Source organism: Papilio machaon, chromosome 23, assembly GCF_912999745.1.
Source record: "Papilio machaon chromosome 23, ilPapMach1.1, whole genome shotgun sequence".
In the NCBI taxonomy this organism is placed as follows: domain Eukaryota; kingdom Metazoa; phylum Arthropoda; class Insecta; order Lepidoptera; family Papilionidae; genus Papilio; species Papilio machaon.
Genome location: NC_060008.1, coordinates 1,290,106 through 1,309,635, shown reverse-complemented (window position 1 = coordinate 1,309,635; position 19,530 = coordinate 1,290,106). Strand labels below are relative to the sequence as shown.

At 36.4% G+C, this 19,530-nt stretch overlaps 1 protein-coding gene across 7 annotated transcripts; it reads left to right on the top strand.

Annotated features, from left to right (window-relative positions):
* Positions 1 to 658: 658 nt before the first annotated feature.
* On the top strand, positions 659 to 18,865 carry LOC106719886 (collagen alpha-1(I) chain). Of its 7 annotated transcripts, none has more exons than XM_045683674.1 (20): positions 659 to 861; positions 3,309 to 3,404; positions 7,221 to 7,394; positions 8,847 to 8,986; positions 9,997 to 10,152; positions 10,255 to 10,380; positions 10,654 to 11,040; positions 11,178 to 11,307; positions 11,390 to 12,021; positions 12,184 to 12,292; positions 12,413 to 12,525; positions 12,937 to 13,084; positions 13,191 to 13,289; positions 13,719 to 13,838; positions 14,474 to 14,620; positions 15,468 to 15,582; positions 16,006 to 16,145; positions 16,666 to 16,871; positions 16,984 to 17,317; positions 17,400 to 18,865. In XM_045683674.1, exons 2-20 carry the CDS (start codon positions 3,335 to 3,337, stop codon positions 18,167 to 18,169), a joined length of 4,116 nt encoding a protein of 1,371 aa, XP_045539630.1. In that variant the 5' UTR covers positions 659 to 861; positions 3,309 to 3,334; the 3' UTR covers positions 18,170 to 18,865. The 7 variants fall into 7 exon arrangements, with proteins under 7 accessions (XP_045539630.1, XP_045539631.1, XP_045539628.1 ...); XM_045683675.1 differs by lacking the exon at positions 659 to 861 and adding an exon at positions 875 to 1,268; XM_045683672.1 differs by lacking the exon at positions 659 to 861 and adding an exon at positions 1,296 to 1,465 and having other exon boundaries at positions 8,847 to 8,977.
* The last annotated feature ends 665 nt before the right edge of the window (positions 18,866 to 19,530 follow it).

Below are 19,530 nucleotides of genomic sequence, written 5' to 3'. Positions count from 1 at the left end.
GTGTTCGGATACACCAATAGCTTTTTCAAGAAAAATTTAAATACCCTATTGTTTTAGAGGTTTATCTTTATTAAGTTAAAAACAAATTAAATACTTAAGTTATTGTATGTTCATTTAATTTATAAAATTTAATCAATTAAAAGTATGGGTTATAATAGTGTATTCGTTAAAAAAAAATATTTCTTTTTACCCAAAAAAGCTATTATTTAAAAATTTTGTAATCTTTACCTTGTACTTTAAAGTAATAAAATATCGTAAGTAGTAATACATACGATGTATACCTGTGCACAAGTTGGTATTGTCTGTTAATTACATTATTTTAACAGTTTTATGACTCTCGAGAAAAATGTTTAAGTAAGCAAATCCGATGCTAATTATTATTTAAACTGTTATTTTCTGAAATACTGCCACGTTTTCCTGTCTACATTTTAAAATAGAACCACTACAATTATCAGATCTGGTTCGGACCGTAATAAAATTTTAATACCTTAAACTTTTCAACAACAAGAATTGCGGTTTAAAAAACATCAAACGTTTTGTCGTCAGAATAAGGTCGTTAATATTATTTACCAGAATTAGAACCAATACTGATACGTGTATCCGAACGGATATCTTACAGTTCTCACACTTTTGTTGTTTTTGTGTAGAAAAGGAAATTTGTGAGAAGTATCCATCCCATGTGTATTGGTGTACATATATTATGTATGTTGTGTTGTGTGTGCGTGGTGATTTGTGTTATATGCTTATAGAAAGAAATTAATTATATGAGTGTATTTTAACGATGAAACTTACATAAATGTGAAGAAACACCGTGTTTTGTGTTATCAAGTGCTAGTGAATCCGTCAGGAGGCGGTAATCATGTACGTTTGCTTGCTATTTGTGGATTCTGGATCTCGTCTCGTCGATGTACCATAAACAAAAATGTCAGCGATCCCGATTTTTTGTTTCTTGTTGCATACCCATCGTTATACCTTAATTAGATCACACGAATGATATAAATTATTGTTAGACGCTTTCTCCGACGGTATCGTCTCATCCAAACGGCGTGTCTTTGGCAATAAATCGGCCATAATAAGCGTGCGTTTGGTGTGCTTCGCGCCCGTCTACACCCGACCTATCTCATTGTTTATGTATGGAGAGTAAACCAGGATTTTTATGGTGTTTGAGACCTATTCTGGTATTAGTTGAATATCTGGGAACGTTCAGGATCTGGCAGCGGCCGGTCGAGCGCGGGTTCGCAAGGCGCCGCTAGCGTCTTCGGACCAAGGTTCTTTGAGATCTCTATTTATAATAATATCTCGATCGTTTGGTGCAGTATAATGACATTCTTGTAATGAAGTGGCGCGCCGTGGTTCTGTGGGACATGTGCCAATAATTTCGCGTGTGACGAAACCCCGCGGCAGGCCGTGTTGTGTTGTATGTATACAACGACCTTACACTTCTGTTTACATGATCCTATCAATGGTAACCTTTTACTATTATTTTATGCTTATGTCGTTTAATTAGCGATAATTATGCATTTAAGGTTTTATCAAACAACTGTCAGTACACAGTTAAATAATGATTACAAGATTTTTAAGAATTCTTAAATCCTAAATACAGAAATGGTTGCTCCACAATAGTTGATAGTTCATATTATATGCAGGATATATAAAATGAGATTTGGATGAATAGCAAGAGTTTTATGTTTATGTCAAATGCTTAATTAGATATTTTATTTTACTCATAAAAAATCACATAACAATGTACTTTTAACTGTTGCAGTAGGCTGTGAAAATAGTTATTCATATACATTTTAGCCTTTTTTTTAATGTATACAGGATTTCTATTTACTTTGTATATTATATGTTCTATTCATAACAACAGTATTCTCATTTTCTTTCAATATTTTAGTTTGTCAGTCAATTATTTTACTGTCATTTTTTATTAATTATTGAAATATTTTTGCAAGAAAAAAATATTTATGATTAATCATATAAATTTATTTCGGTAGTTGTAAACGGTAAAATGTATGATAATTGTTTCTTTCTTGTCTGTTAGTTCTTTCAATACCTTGCACTCTTATTTTATTTAACCACTAAAGCACTGCACAACAACCTGGCAGACAGACTGCGGAATTCTCTTGATTCATTTTATTCTGTAGCTTGAAGAATTAATTGACAATAAGATTTAAAGATTTTAACAAATTATTAAGTTAATTAAACATATGCAAGAGTATTTATTATTTAGTATTGAAAATGTGGTTTAAAAATACCATATCATTTTTACTAATTAAAACCATAGATCCCAGTAGAATTCTATATTAAAAATATCATTTTTTATGATAGGCATACTTATTCAAACATATCCATCACTTTTTTATACCATACATGAAAAGAACCAACTGTTTATTTTTGGTTTTTAGTTGAAATATAACCACATGTAGTATAGTATAATGTCTATGTACTTTTGTATTGACAATTTTAAACCCTAACTTGATACATTCAAAGTATTATTTAGCCTATTACTTGGGGTAGCTGTTAAACTGCGGGATGTTTATTGCTTATACATTTGGTTAAAAACAAACTTTAATTTGTTTTTGTATTTTATCTTTCTCTTAATATATTATTTTAGTTACTGGAATATATATAAGACTGTTATTATTATAATTGAATTCCATACTAATATTATAAATGTGAAAGTTTGGATGTTTGGATGGATGTTTATAAAATATAAAAGCTCCATGGATCTTGCTAGAATTTGTCAAAGGTGTAGAAAATAGTTGATAAGAACACATAGACTAGTAATTAAGTTTTTTTCGATTACTCTCAGACGTTTTTTTTGGTGACGTCTAGTCATGAATAAAATTATCGAGTATATTTGATTATTGCACCTAATTTTATTAGAAATTCAACGTAATATTATTTTGAAGTGAATTTACTTTACATTATTAATTTATTCCAAACACCTACACATATCAGTTATTTTATTAATGCATAAATTAGCTTTTTATTTATTTATAACAATCTCAGAGTAGCAAAATGTCTTTGGCTTTATCCATATATGTACTTTAGTTGCATATTTTTTTTATTTTCTTATATTTATATGAAGTTATCCATAAAATTAAAGTTAAATTAGGCAAAAAATAATTAATAAAAAGAAACAAAATATTTGTGGTCACTGTTATTTTTATTTAATTCGATAACACATTCACTGCTACTGACTGGCCTGGTGTGTTCATTTTAATACAATAAAAATTGTTGTAGCATTGAATGTGTTATTATATTGCTAGTATATAGTACCTGACTATTGCTAATTATTTTTCCAGTCAAGTTGGCGAAGGCACGTAGGGGCATGATCAAGGAGAAGGAGAAGGGCGGGGGCGCCCGCATAAAGGACGAGCCCAACGATCCAACAGAACCTGGTATGTCATATCTATAATAATTTTACTAAAAAAAATTCATTATAATATTAAATTAATGTTATGTCCTTAATAATATCAACCTATAACAGTAGGATATAGCATAATCAATTACCCCCAGATCTACTCCCCTTAGGGGGTATAGACGTCTAAGAATACCCCCTATGAAAAATTAAACATTTAGTTTGTCAATTGACTTTGTACTATCTGAAATAAAAGTTTGTATATTTTTTAAAAGATAAAATCTCTTTTTTTAAAACATATAAAGAATAATATAGAAACAAAATTCACATCTACCTAAATAATAAAATAAAAATATCTATACATGTCATACAAATGTCTCTGATTTATATGTTTATATGAAAAAATTTAACATTAAGCATACTGTAGTAAATCAAAAATAAAATTATTGTTGTCTATTTGTCGGAATGTGTTTAGCTCCCCTATAAATGATTTCTGCGATGGTACATAATTACAAAGTATGTTCCAATTTTCACAGCGGGAATTTTTGGACTACTATTACTTTCGGAGAATAGATGAACTAACCACTCTCAATTTAAATACAAACAGGTTGATATTTAATATCAACCTGTACAAATATTTTTTATAAAGCTAGACTATATAAAATGTACTCAAATTAACAAAATTGTTTCAAATGATATCAAAATTTGTACAAAATCTTGGACAAATTACTGTGACAATTTGTTAATTATTTTTTTATAGCGATATTTCTTTACATTACTTATGTAATCTAACAAATCTTCTTTACATTACTATTTTTGTCTCTTGTTATTATTAATAACTAGCTGTCGCCCGCGATTCCGTCCGCGTGGAATAAAAAAAAACTTAATAAATAGCCTATGTGTTCTTCAAGACTATGTTCTACATCTATGCCATATTTCATCAAGATCCGTTAATCCATTTGAATTAAACATTCGCATTTATAATATTAATAAGATGTAAAATATGCATTTTTATCTATATGTAAAAAAAAATTGTTGCAGCATTTAGTTATATTACCTACAGTGAAAATATTAGCATTGTTAAAGTCTAGGAATGTTTTAATAATTAGTTATTTGCAATCACCAATGATCAATAGTAAACTGCAATTGTCTTTAAGGTCATTTTCAGAGGCGTATTTATCTAGAATGACTATGCTCTTCTGAAATCATTGTATGTACTAGTGCTTACTACTGATAATAGATGGCGGTGCATTTAATAAAATCTTACTAATATTATAAATGCGAACTATTAGATGTATGGACGGATGGATGGACATATAGGCTTCTTATTACGTTTTTTTTTTTGTGATAGCTAGTGTAATTATATCAGTGAAAAGATCACGACCATGGTCTTAGACTGTTTTATTTTATTATCAAAAATAATATTTTTTAGAGTCCCAAACACTAACGAAATGTATAATTTTTGTACTGCTTAAGATGTGCCGCATAAAGTAAGAAAATCGTTATAAAATGAAAGGGAAGATATCATATATTTACGTCTCAAAAAACACAAAATGACCCATGTGATGAAAAGAGTTACATATCTCTTGAAATCATATAAAGATGAATATACATTAGAGCATTGCATATAGCATGTATGTAATGTAACAGTCTTACGAATGGTATAATACAGGTAAAAGGACGTCTGGTTCGCACACTAGAACATAGAGCGGCTCGCTGTTCTGTTAAAACTAAATGCTCTAGTCTATACCCACCTTTATAGGATTGTTTTCGTCGTGTGTACGGAAATATAATCTACTTTACGACCGTACATTTTGTTTAAAAACTTTTGAATTTTAGGATCAAATGGTTATAACAGTAAAACTTGACAATCAATAAATCTTAACCGGTTATATGTACCCAACATTCCATTAAAATACCAAAAGCTTAAATCATTAGGCGATATAAAAGAATGTATAGTAATTCGTCGCATCGGTGAAAGCAAATCATGTTAGCCGGCCATGTAATCGATTAGTCTCAAGTTCGATGCCGCGTTTATAACAATGCTCATTGATTGTAAAGGCTAATGGATAGGCAGAGAGATCATCCGTAAAACACGCGTTTAACACGTACACTGCTGTTGTCTCGCCTTGCAAGTTCAGTAATTTGTGTGGCATAATAAAAATCCTAGTGGCACGGAATGTGTTAAATATATTAGGATACGTATATTTGATTAACGTATTTTATTCTTAAATTAGAAAGTTTTATATGTTGAAAATTACTATATAAAAATATCAACATTTTTTTTCCGATTAAAAGAAGAGTAATGTTTTTTTGTGGGTTCATATATAAACAAGTTTCATTCTTGTTTATAGTGTTACAAACTTGATTGTTTTCGGAGATGGAGATGTCATTCGATTTATATATGTTAGAGTCAATAGAGTATATTGTATAGTTTTTTGTTTGATATTGTTAGTATGTAGATTTTAGTATAAATATCATACTAATATAAATGTGAAAGTTTATATGGATGGATGGATCTTAAAAGGTATCTTCAAAACGGCTCAACAAATCTCAATAAAATTTGCCATGGATGTAGAACATAGGTGGACGAACACATAGGCTACTAATTAAGATTTTTTTTTATTTCCGCTCGTACGCAGTCGCATCTATATATAGCTGATGTATATTTATTACTAGCTGTCGCCCGCGACTTCGTCCGCGCGGAATTTAAAAAAAACTTAAAAGTAGCCTATGTGTTATGCCAGACTATGTTCTACATATGTGCCAAATTTCATCAAGATCCGTTGAGCCGTTCCAGAGATACCTTCAAACAAACATCCATCTAAACATTCGCATTTGTAATATTAGTAAGATTTGTGAAACGTCATTTTGTGGTAAAATTAGTTCTTATAGTTGGCACATATACCTTTATTGTAATTCTAAATATGGATACTAGAGCGAGTCGACATTATCACTGCAATTTATCATCGATTTACGTAATATGACAACAATAAAGTCGAGATAAAAGATATTGTAACAACAACAAATTGTTATAAACGTATTCGAATTTTAATCGGCTGTATTTACGACTAGCGCTAGCCCGCGACTTTGTCGTCGTAAAAATAGTAAACATTCGCATTTATAATATTAGTAGGATTTGAAATTTTAACAAACTAGTTTAATTCAGTTTTTCGATTACTTACTTAATAAATATCGTACTAAGGCTTATTTTCCCAGATTATATAACATTTACATGTTGCAGATAAATTTTCTAATTTTAACATATCAATGATCAATGAAAAAAAGAATAAATATTTGGTCGCATTTATTATACATATAACTTTGATGTTAATTAAAAAGAAAAACTGTGTAAAGTAAAATAAGTAAATAATAAAAAGTTTTACAATAACGTAAATAGACAAGGATCGAGTTTAGCATAATAATTAAAATAAGGTAATGATCTTACTTGTTGACCTCAAACGACTTTGACTTGTACAATAAAGACACAACTTTTGTATTAGCTGGTTATAAGGAAAATGAGAGATTGAATCATGCGATGAAAAGAGTCACATCTTATATTTAAGATAATTTTGTAAGAGATGTAACTTTTTTCTCTGACGGTGTTTCACTCATTGCATAAAACAGAACTCCGAGAGATATACGAACCGACTGTTTTGTGCAAACTTTCAATTGGCGCGTTTTGGATATACTCATGGCAGTGGCAAGAGTATGTAGCTGCCACACTTAGAATCACTAAGGAAGCTCCTTAGTATAGATTTAATATGAGATGTAGACTAAATGGCTGCTTTATTAATAAACTTCTCAATAAAATGTGTCAGAAATAACAGTTTATTCAATATGTACGGGTTTGTAGGTCATGGTTCACGTCCGCCGAGCGCGTCGCTGCCGACGCCGGCGGCGCTGAAGAAGGAACCAGAGGAGGCCCACCGGGTGAAGTTGGAGCCCCATACGCAGTCCGAGGACGCCAACCCGGAGCTCGGCGTCGACGGCATCAAGACAGAAATCGACGGCCTCATGGATAGCGACGGTAATACTAACTGTACTGTACTAATAAAAACATTAAGGTGCGTCCACACTTGTGACGTAACGTGACGACAATCTTGATTTTGTGACAGCTCTACGGGATATGTTACATTAAATGTTGTGCCGACATAACGTTGAAATGTTAAATAATATGTTGAACAGTTGAAGTGTGGACCCACCTTTAACGTTGTAAATAAATTGTACGACAAACTTTTTATGATCAGAGTAGTAAATTCTTAAATACATTTGCTAACCAACTTTTCGAATGACCATTTTAATATTATTTATCTACATTACTTTATTCATTTAGCAATATCATAGTAAAGAAAAAAGTACTGGACGCTTGCGAAAGTGACGTTTCTTCGAATACAATGTTTTTGTCTTCAGTTTTCAATTTAATAGCTAAGAATATTCTATTAATTTGTATACAGTCGAATCTGGATAAGCGAGAGTCCAAGGGACTGTGATATTTTTGTCGCTTATAAAGGTTTTGCGCTTACGGTGGTTGTTCTTTGGGACAGGACAATGACTCTCGCTTAAGAAGTTTCTTGCTTCAGTTAGTTACAATTCGACTGTATATGTTTTTCGTTATGTATTAATTATATAAAAGAGAATAGCAGTTATCTCTGACATTGCTACGACATTGGTAGTAATCGCTTAGGTAATTTTTGTACATTCGTAATCCTGTGCAGCCGGAAATAATTGTTTTATAATGGCACATTACAATGTCGGGTGACGTTAACAACTGCATCAACGTACAAAACGTAAATAAGTACGATATAGGTTTTTTATATTTAAAAAATTAAGACCTAAAAAAATTTGTGTTTCAACTTTTAAACATTCTCAACCCTTTTATACCTTGAATCTAGCGTCCGACGCGGATTTATGACACATCACGGCTATTCAAGCATTGTTATGCGTAGGCTTCCGAAATGCGATCTTGACAAATAAATAACACGCACGTTAACGTCCATGGTATCAATAACCGGCAGTTAAAGGGTTGAAACACGTGTTCAAGGAAAGTCTAACTGTATTTATTTGGAGTAAAACAGTTAGAATTTTAAATGAATAGAAGTTTTACTGCTTTTTGCTGAATTAAATGCTGCTTTTTAAATTATTAAAGGCAATCCAATTCTTACAGTTTTTTTTTTATTCTAACTGCGAAACGGACATACTCAGTCATGTAATGGTTAATCAAGTAGTACTGTGATCATAAACGAATCACTAAGTCACTCACTAACCGTGGGTTCCCGAGACCAAAAGTCCCGTTTGAAACATATCGTTATGTCTGTTTTGTCAAAGATAATGACAGGGATATCTTTTATACAGAGATTTTGGTCTCAGAAACCATCGCTAAGGTAGCCTTTAATATAGATTTTGTTTAAAATATATATACAAAGGAACTCTGCGTGTTATAGTTTTTGTTTTTAATTATTTTCTTTTTTGTATTTTACAGGTGACCCCACGAAATCCCCATCTTGCGAAATGGGTGGACCCGGTTCATTGAAATCGGAGCGTCTCTCGTCCGATTCTAACGATATATTGGACCCACAGACCGGCCTAAGAGGTTCAACTGGGAACCTGCAGGTAAAAAAAGTAATATACCTTTAAAATTATAGGCATGTTGCATGTTTGTTTTGAGTTAAACTGAAGTTTAAACTCTGGTTAACTGTACGTTGAAATATAACACGTGTAATAATGTAATTATAGTTTAATGAATTAATACATTTTAAGAATGGCTTCGTAAAATAATAACTGATGTGATAACATGAGATGTATAGTTTTTATTAGTAATATAATAAAATATGAGAAATAATCTTATATTAAATATTTAGGATAGCTAAGGAAAATGGGATGCGCTTTTGCAATATATTTATGCATGTCTTTTTTTTTACATGTAATCTTTTTTTAAAAACGAATAAAGGTATTTTGCAGGAAAGTATTTTTCGCCAGATTTGAAAATTAATGCGGTATGTTTTAAGAGCTTAGCTTATTTTTTTAAAACAAAAATTGTTGTTTATATAAGTTATAATTATTTATAAAAAGGTTCCGTACGACATTCGTGAACTCCATTGAGTTACTAAAAGCTGCACTCTGAATAAATGATAACAAAAAAAGTTAGTCAATTTTTTTTGATCAAAATTGAATAAAACGTGAAATCAAGTCATTATAAATGCGAAAATTTTCAATTTTGACTTTTGTAAATTTATGCGAGGTTTATCATGTTTGTGACTTAAGATAACATCTGTAAATGTAAATTTTGAGTGTCGGAGCATTTTTATATTATACTAGCTTTTACCCGCGACTCCGTCCGCGCGTAATAAAAAATAGAAAACGGAGTAAAAATTATCCTATGTCCGTTTCCTGGTTCTAAGCTACCTGCCCACCAATTTTCAGTCAAATCGATTCAGCCGTTCTTGAGTTATAAATAGTGTAACTAACACGACTTTCTTTTATATATATAGATATATAGATATTTTCATCCCTTTCGTTCTCTTTGAAATAACAGAGACAACAGTATGTGCTAAAGTGACTCTACAGTGGAATTTTATAGTAAATGGCTGTAACTTTGCAGATTATCATATGTTCATAATATATATCAACAGGATGGCAACCAGAATTGCCGCAACCCAAACAATGAGAACCTAGGCTCGTGCCGTCTGGGCGGAGGGCCTATGGGCGGCGTGTCCATGGGGCCCATGTCCAGCGAGGCCCAGACCCTGCCCGCTAACGTCATCAGTAAACAGGCCGGCAGTATGGAGGTAATACAATATACACTTTAAGTGATTCCCTTAGTGTATATTTAGACCACTTCGACGTGCGTCAGTAAGATTATAAAATAAAAGGCACATTTCTCTCTGCAGCAAAGCCAGATCTTCGTGTTCTCAACTCTGCTTGCCAATAAAAGCGCGGAGGCGGTGATATCTGGTCAGCATCACTCCATCATCGCTTATCACTGTGCTCAGCCCAACACAAAGAAATATCTGGAGGTAATCAAATATTAATATTTTAGAAGCTCGGAATACCGCACGAATTGTTGCACAATAAAAATGTAATTGAAGTGTTGCTTAAAACATTTGGAGTAGATTAGTGCGAAGAGCTCAGTTGACCTTGAGCTACCAAAAATATTGAATCTTAAAGTTACAAATTTTCAAAGTACCTTATAGTGGTTTAAAGTACATAAAACTACAATATTATATAATAAAATTTAATACAACTTGGAATGTATAAAGTTATAATAAAAACTCTTTCTGATATTACAGAAACATCCACTCAAAATAGGCCAATTTAACAAGCAAAGTCCTGCACAATGGTTAAACAATCTTGCTATGGCGAAGAATAGAAGTGGTATGCGAGGTGGTCCCAACATGATGGGAGGTCCCAACCAAATGGGCCACATGATGGGCGGACCCATGGGTCCCAACATGGGGCCTATGGGTCACGGCGGCATGGGACACATGGGACCAAACATGATGGGCCCCAATCGCATGGTAGGACCCGGAAACCAAATGATGATGATGAAAGGTGGCCCAGGACAGATGGGACAAATGGGTCCTGGGATGGGTCCCATGGATGGGTTTCCAGGGGGCACCCCGTCCTGTGGTGTCATGGACGGCCTCGGTGCTGATGGTGAAATGCCATGGGACACCGTGAGTAAAACTCCTTTTTTTGTTTAAATTAAACATACAGTAAAAATATGATATTTTATTGATTTAGAAAAAAAAATCGCTTTCAGAATAAAACTGAAGTTCACGTAAAATTTATTTAAATTATATTTACTTTTCAGAAAAACTCCTCAGTAATGTCGAACGGCATGTCCAACGGGCCGCCGCTGCCGATGCCGCCGTGCTCGGAGGCGGGAGAAGCACCGCCGCAGAACGACTCCTCAGACTCGCAGTGCCAACCGGGACCTAAAGGTATCCATCGAAAAAACTATAACTAGTCACAAATATACTAAGCTATGTTCTAGTCTTAAACCACTTGATGTTTCATCCGCAGCGGGTGTAAAGATCCCCGACGAGAACCTGACCCCGCAGCAGCGAGCACACCGCGAGGAGCAGCTGGCGACAATCCGCAAGATGCAGCAGATGCTGTTCCCCGAGAGCGGCGGCGGCGCGAACCCAGGGTCCGGCGATGGCTCACAGCAGCCCAACGACATCAATCCGCCCAACTCCACCGCCAACATCAACATGCCCTACCCGCCCATGTCACAAATGGGACCTAACGGACCCATGGTCTCCGGACCCAACGGGCCCATGGTATCCATGTCTAACAGCATGAACTCTGGACCTAGTTGTACTATGTCGGGACCTATGGGCCCAAACGGACCTATGGGCCCGGGGCCGATGGGACCCGGTGGTCCGATGGGTCCGAACGGTCCTATGGGAGGACCGATGGGGGGAATGGGTGGACCGGGCGGGATGGGTATGGGTGGACACGGCTCTATGGGACCTAACGGTATGATGGGGCCGAATGGACCCATGATGACGGGTATGGGCCCTAACGGCCCCATGGGCCCTATGGGGCCTTGTGGGATGAAAGGAATTCGAGGTGCTTGTGGTGGACCCGACATGAAATCGGGAATGTGTACAGATATGCATATGGGTAGAGGTTGCGGAGGTCCAATGGGAGTAAGTATTGAAATTATTCAAACAATTTACATAATATATTTTTTTAATATTTATGAGTCGCCATCCAGTTCTTCATCTAAGAACATAGTTTAAAAATATTATAAAAGAATAAAATATTAGTGCATTGAATTTGCAATTTCTTTACACGATCTATATTTCCAGCGTATGCCAAACCCAATGGGCGGCATGGGAGGGCCTAAACCCTGTATGATGGGTGGACCTCACATGGGACCTCGGATGATGCCTGGACCTAATATGAATGCAATGAATGGTACGAATATTTAAATACACTATTACAAACTGACATGCTTTAAATTCTTACATACATATTTAAGACTAAATAGACTATTATTAAGGCTAACTACAGTTATATGATGATATTTGTTTGCAGGAGGTATAATGATGGACGGCAGCATGCTGGGCGGCATGGTACACGACTGCGGCCCAGACCACCACATGCCCGTCAACGGGCCCATGTGTGACGAGTACGGACGTGGACGTAATGTACGTATACGTGTTACGTACACCTCGATGACGTCATTACAGAACATTTGTAATGCTATGAAAAAAAAACCTATTATGTTTACCACAAAAATTTGCGTGATTTTCATCGCGCACACATTTTTTGTATCACGCTGAGGGTTAACGGGGTTGTGAGACTGTGTTATTTTCAGACATATGACGCCCCTTTGTGTTTAACGCATTGGGCAGTCGCCCTACCGCGCCTTACCGGCAGTGAAAGTGTTAAGAAACAATATCTTATTGTGTACTAATATTAGAAATATAAAGAATAGCTATGTGATTTAATTGTGGTTGCATGTTACGGTACAGATGTTGATAATGTTTTTTAAACACCTGAAGGCCCTGTTCTGTCAAATATGATACGATAGTGTATTTATTTGAGATATATTTCAGATGGGTCCCGGAGACCCCGGTGGGCTGGGCCCGGGGCACAAGGGCGGGCTGCGGAGCCCCAAGAGCCCCTCGGCCGGCGCTGACATCGACTGGCAGAAGTTACACCATCAGTTCTTTGATGACCCCAAATCTATGGATACGGAACTCAGTGAGTTATCAACTACTTTTAAGATTAATTTTTTTAGCTATAATATTGTAATTTATTAAAAATATTTATCTACTTCTACCTATAATTGTAAAAAATATTGTTATAGGTACACAAGTGAAATCGCCATGTTCAGAAAGAGGAGGTTGTTTACCTCCCCCTCCTTATGGTGCGTCCCCACTTCATCGGTCGGCTTCGGTACCTATTGGTAAGTAACACAATTTGACCATTTCCATATTTATGTTAAAAGTTACTATAGGTTGGCCGTTTTAATAGATCTCATTTGACATTTTATCGAATCCAACGACGTAACTTTGTTAAGGCGTACATCAAATATTATTATTATTATTTTGTAGTAAGAACTAAACAATTGCTTTTGTCAAATTTCGATTATATATTTATTAAAATCATGTCAATCAAACCTCGTTACAATGTTACGTCAGTGAACTCTTTCTAAATTACTTTAACATATGTTTAAAGTCCGAATCGATTCATTCACTTTAATAGATGTTTTAAAGCAGTTATACTCCTATGCTGAGATTTCTTCACAAGAAAATAGAAAAAAAAATTATATTGTATCAGCGTCACAGAAAGAAGTAAATAAAAAGCTTTCATTGATTGAAACGTACATATTTAGCGACAGCGTCACCATCACACGGCTCTGTACAAATGCCGATGTCGGCGGAGGCGTCGCGCGCCGGCTCCGGTCTCAACAGCCCCGCGCACTGCAAGCCCGGACACAAACAGGACGCGCCAGGTACACACACATACACACAAACACATACACTTTCATACACACTTAGCAATATTATGTCACATCTGTACGTAATACCGTACGTATTTGCGTACACGTACGAGCGCGTACGCACTTACGTGCGTATACTACGTACTGTATGTAGTACTATATTTATAAATAGGTATAAAAAATAGGCTAAATTTTTCATTATTAGGATTATATCAAAAGAACAATATTAGAACTGTAATACCTATTTTTTTTTTCGTAGTTCTAAGACATATATTGTAAAGTTGTAATTATAGCATGAGAGTTGTACTAACTGGACATAATTTAGAGATCAGAATAACATGATCAAGTTAATAAGAAAATTCGATAGCCATAGATGTAAGGGTGCATGCAATCTACCTGTGTTAGACATTTTCCCAACCACAAGTTTTATTTTTTTTTTTGGCACTTTTTACCCGAAATTTTTTTGAGAGTTTTTTTTTTTTTGTTGTCTGTAGTTGTAATGCATATTTTTTGTTTCCCCCCCTTCCCCCCGCAAAACGCTTGACGCTTGAAATCCCAACGTGTGACGAAACTAAACCAACATAAATACGGGATACGATAACCATTATAAATGGACCCTCGGATGGGAAATGTTTGGTACAACAAAGAGTTACTGGAGAAACTGGACGCGGGCGTGTTTGTGCGGTCGCTGCAATGTCTGGCGGAGAGACAGCAGAAGCACGCGCAATGCAAGGAGCCCAGCCTGATGCCCGTGCCCTCCCCGCAACAAATATCCTATCTCAACCAATTCGAAGGTAAAACGACTGATCCTGACAATGTTACAACAACCTATGTCAGTTCTCCAAGTTCACATTCTCCTATTTAAAAAAAGAAAAAAAAAAACCAAACAAACCATAGGATTCTGGTGTTGCTCTGCTCCGACCCAATTTTTAGTATTAGAAACAGGACTATTACTTGTTCTACTACTTACGAATTGTTTCAAAAACCAATACAGTTTTATATACACATTATTCACAATTATCTTACAATCCTAGTCTGTTTTTAGGTTGTCGGAATTCACAATTGATTGGTGACATAACAATTTTGACTACGACTTGTGTATCGACGCGAAGTTAAAGTAGTTTTGAATTCCAAATCTATATATATAAAAGAAAGTCGTGTTAGTTACAAAGAAAATTGGTGGGCAGGTAGCTTAGAACCAGGAAACGGACATAGGATAATTTTTATCCCGTTTTCTATTTTTTATTCCGCGCGGACGGAGTCGCGGGTAAAAGCTAGTGTATAAAATTGTTAATTATGATATAATAGGAAAGTGTGAACTTGATAATATCTTTATAAGCAAAAAATGTTTGAATAGCTTATATCACATATTCGGAAAGCTTGTGTTGTGTTGATTTATGCTTTATTTTATATGTAATAGAATACATTTTGGCTTGTGTAGTTGCCAGTGCATTGAAATTAGAGTTAAGCGTTTTTTTCCACATGTGTTTCTTTATTTATTCTTTTTGGTGGTGGTTGGTGAAAATGTGCTAACATACTTTCATACTCTATGGCTAATTTGTAATACTTTATCGTGTTTTAATGTATACTCTTATATACTTGTTATGTATAACATTTGCATATAAATACTTTTATTGTTAGGTCAAGAGCTAACGATACAAAAACAACCAAACACATCGCTCAAGGACAACGGTCCACCCTCAAACAGCGGCGGTCAAACGCCACAGTCCAGTTCAAATCAGAAATCACCAGCAGGGTAAGTTTTATAGATAAAAAAATACCAACCGACAAGGATATCTGACCCTGTGGGCTTAAGTCAAACTAAATCATGATAGTTCACTAACGCCCTCATGAAAATCTTAAAAAAGTGTCTAATTTTTTATGTACCGTAGATAAATTGACAACTTTACAGGAGAGTTTCTCAAAGTTTCAACCATATAGGAAAAGATGCCACATAGACCCTTTTACTTTAGCAAAAAAACATCTTTACATCTGTAAATGTGTATTTATGTTTAGTGCATATTGTTAACTAGACTTAGATGTAGCCTTTCACATAAAAAAGTAAAATATTTGTACATTGGCCCTTATACATAGGACCCATAGATAAGAGGCCGAGATGAAAATAAAAAAGTTATAAATATGTAACGTTTTGTTAATCATACGTAATCTTTTTCAATAGCATGATGCCGGGTACTCCGGAGCCCCACTCGTCGTTGTCTGAGCAGCGCTCGGGACGCTTCTCTCTCGAGCAGAGTCCCAGCTTCAACAACCCGCAGACACCCACCTCCGCTGCCAATACAAAGTGCGGAGGTGAGTATCGTATGTGTTATTTCAACTATTATAAAACACTAGCTTTTACCCGCGACTCCGTCCGCGCGGAATAAAAAAAATTCACACAAGATAAAAAAGTTCCTATGTCCGTCTCCTAGTTCTAAGCTACCTCCCCATCAATTTTCAGCTAAATCAGTTCGACCGATCTTGAGTTATAAATAGTGTAACTAACACCACTTTCTTTTATATATATAGATAATTCGGTGTTGCCCTTTTTTGTAATACCGAAAGGATCATAATGTAGACTATCTTATGTTCAAAAGATTATGGACTGAAATCAATATTTGATCATTTAATCCATTTGGATCAAATTATGATTATTTTAGTAACCGATGGATTAATTTTTGTACTCTGATTCATAGAAGGAATAGAAAATAATTTTCGAATTAATCAAGGATCGAATATTGATTCAAGGCATCATAATCGTGATTATTCATTTTAGCGAATTAGTTTTATTTTTCGTTAGCATTTAAATTTTAAAATCTAAGTATTTGATTGTTCTTTTCAGATGAGAAATCACGACCTAGTCCATCATCGAACCGGTCGAGTCAAGACAACGCGTCAAAGACCCCGCAGCGCGAGTCGTCTGGTCTGAACCAGGGACCTTACGCGCCCGCCTCCTCCGCCTCGTGCGTCGGCAGCGCCAAGAGCAGCTGCAGCGTCACCACCGCACCCAGCGGCAACATGGACGACACCATGGCAGGCAGCAATGAGGTATTTGTCCAACTGATCTCTAAAACGATAAAGAACAATTTGCCAAGAAATTGTGTTGAAGGTCACACTTGTATCGTGATCTTAATATTTTAATTTCATTTTCTTCTTGCAGACGACATTATCAGGGGGTCCAAACAGCACGAGTTTACCTGGTCCGTTTCCCGGCCCGTGCAGCATGAACAGGCCCGACAATATCCCCATCAATCCTAACCAAGGCCCGAACGGCCCCATGGGTACCTCTACGTCTTCCTTCGACCCGATATCGTCACTGGCCCAGATGTCGCAACAGCTCACCAACACTGTGGGCGGCGGCGGGCCCGGCCCGACTGGACCCATGGGGCCTAACGGCAGCGGAATGGGACCCTTCGGCTCGGGCCCGCACCACATGCAGCACCATCACTCGATGCATCCACACGGACATCCTCATATGATGATGAATGATTTAGGTGAGATTATATTTCCTAGTTCTGACGCGAGATTCTATCTTTTTGTCAAAATATGGATGTTAATAATTGTTTTTTGCTATAGGTTGCCACATGGACAATATGGGAGGTCCCGGCCTCGGCGGGCCTATGGAAGGAATGATGGGCGGCGGCGACTTCCCTCCCGATATGAACTTAAGTCCAAAAATGGGAGGAGGTCCCATGGGTGGCCCGATGGGCCCCATGGGTCCCGACGCATCCATGCTCGGGCCGAGAATGGGAGGCACGGGTAAAATGCCACCGTTTAATGGAGCAAACGTGCAAGTGAAAGCGAGTGCGCCCAACACGATACAATATCTGCCGACGAGGCCGCAGATGCCGTGCAATACGGGCCCGCGAGGACCCCCCAGCTTGGACTTCCTGCAGCGAGTGACGAACCCGATGCAGATGGAGAACAATAAAGGAGTGCAGTACTTCCCCGGGGCGAGGGGCATGGACATGGAGGCGGGCATGCGGGGCGTGATGCGGCCGCCCGGCGGTATGCTCAGGATGCCCCACTACCCCGCCGGGTTCAACTCGCCCCCCAAGATGGCGGGCGATCCCTTCGGCGGCGGACCCAATCCCATGTGCGGGCCCAACTTCCGGGGAGTGAAAGGGGGAATGCCGGGGAACGTCCGCATGGGATCGGGACAGCCGCTGCCGCCGTCGATGGGGGGCCCGGGCGGCGGGTTCAAGGGGCAGGGCTTCGCGGTGCCCTCGACGGCGGACCCCAACTACGCGGCGCAGTTCCACAACTTCCAGCAGCAGCTGTACGCGACGGGCAGCCGCGCCGCGCAGCCGCACCAGGGCTACCCGCCCTACCAGCCGTCCAAGTGATGACTGCCGCTCGGGCGGTGTGGACACGGAGTGAAGGTGCCGGCGCTGTAGCCGCGCCCTGTGATACGGACACCCCCATAACGGATCTATTAACGGCCTGCTAAGTTTTTGTATTCATTAACCTTTGTACTTAATTCTCTACACCAGTGATGATCAAATTTTGTTAGTGATTTTTTTATTTTGTCAGTACTTTGTGATTTTTTTTTTACCTTCGAGAATTTTGTAATTAAATGCGGCTATTGGAAAGTATGGCAGGTATTAATTGCACGGGAATGAAATTGTGGCTTGAACGAGTATGTGATCAAATTTTGAAATTTATGCTTCGCTGATTTGAATGAGTGAAGAAATATGAACAAAGTGTATGAAAATGATTGCACAATCAAGAGCCCTTGTATAATGTTATCTTTGGATTGTTGTGAGTTATAAAAGGGCTATGTTAAGAGCCATTGAGCATGATGTGCACATAAATGCAAGGGAATAGTCAGATCATGCAAAATGAAAGTCCATAACCTCTGCCTACACCTTTTGGCGACAGGCATGAGTTCTATTTATACATTTTTTTTAAATGTCAAGATTCGGATATACATTTTATTAGGATATTCACTTTAGATCATTTTACTAATTTTCTTGACTGACTATGGTTTTTTATAGGAAATATAAATGCGTTTGTACAAATTGTACAAATAATATTTCTTTAGACGTGTTATTCTTTTACTCTTACATAATTTAAAGTACATTTAGGTATTATTTTTGCTAATGGCAATAATAAATATAATTTTTATCTTTTTTTTTTACACAGGCTCGCCAGAATTTCAGTGTATTGGTTCCTTAACTTAGCTATTTTATATATAACGATTCCTATGCACACAAATATCTAGTCAATTTTGAAATTAATGCCCCGACACTGCGTCGGTGTAATCTGTAACAGTCGAGTCCCGAACACAGAAGTACATAATTATTATATAAACAATATTTTGTCCATTTTAGTCTTAGATTATTTTATAGTGAAATTGGTGTTTTTTTAATTTTAATTATTTTGGCTAGTGGCCAGTAATCTGGAAATAATGTGCTAGATTGTAAATTATAATTTTTATACCTTTTTTATTTGATCTGATAGCAATGTTTTTTCTGTCTTCCATAACTTTGTTAACATCTAAATTGCAACAATCAACGAAAATGAACATTTTCATTAACGCGTTTAAATTTATTATAACGAATGCAGATCGAGTTCTACGTTAGATTTATTTTTAAATGAATTAAAGGTACTTAAATATCTGTTGCCATATTTTTTGCCACATGAATTTAATTTCGTGATATATTTTTTAACTTGTTTCTATTTAATTTATTTATCTATACGGAAC

What these genes read in the sequence shown, in the direction of transcription:
- LOC106719886 (XM_045683670.1), top strand. Translation starts at nt 1,420, where the DNA reads ATGTATACAACGACCTTACACTTCTGTTTACATGATCCTATCAATG. An exon ending in AGTACGGACGTGGACGTAAT is followed by an intron (nt 12,526 to 12,936) that starts GTACGTATACGT and finishes GATATATTTCAG; the next exon opens with ATGGGTCCCGGAGACCCCGG. An exon ending in AAAGTGCGGAGGTGAGTATC is followed by an intron (nt 16,146 to 16,665) that starts GTATGTGTTATT and finishes TGTTCTTTTCAG; the next exon opens with ATGAGAAATCACGACCTAGT.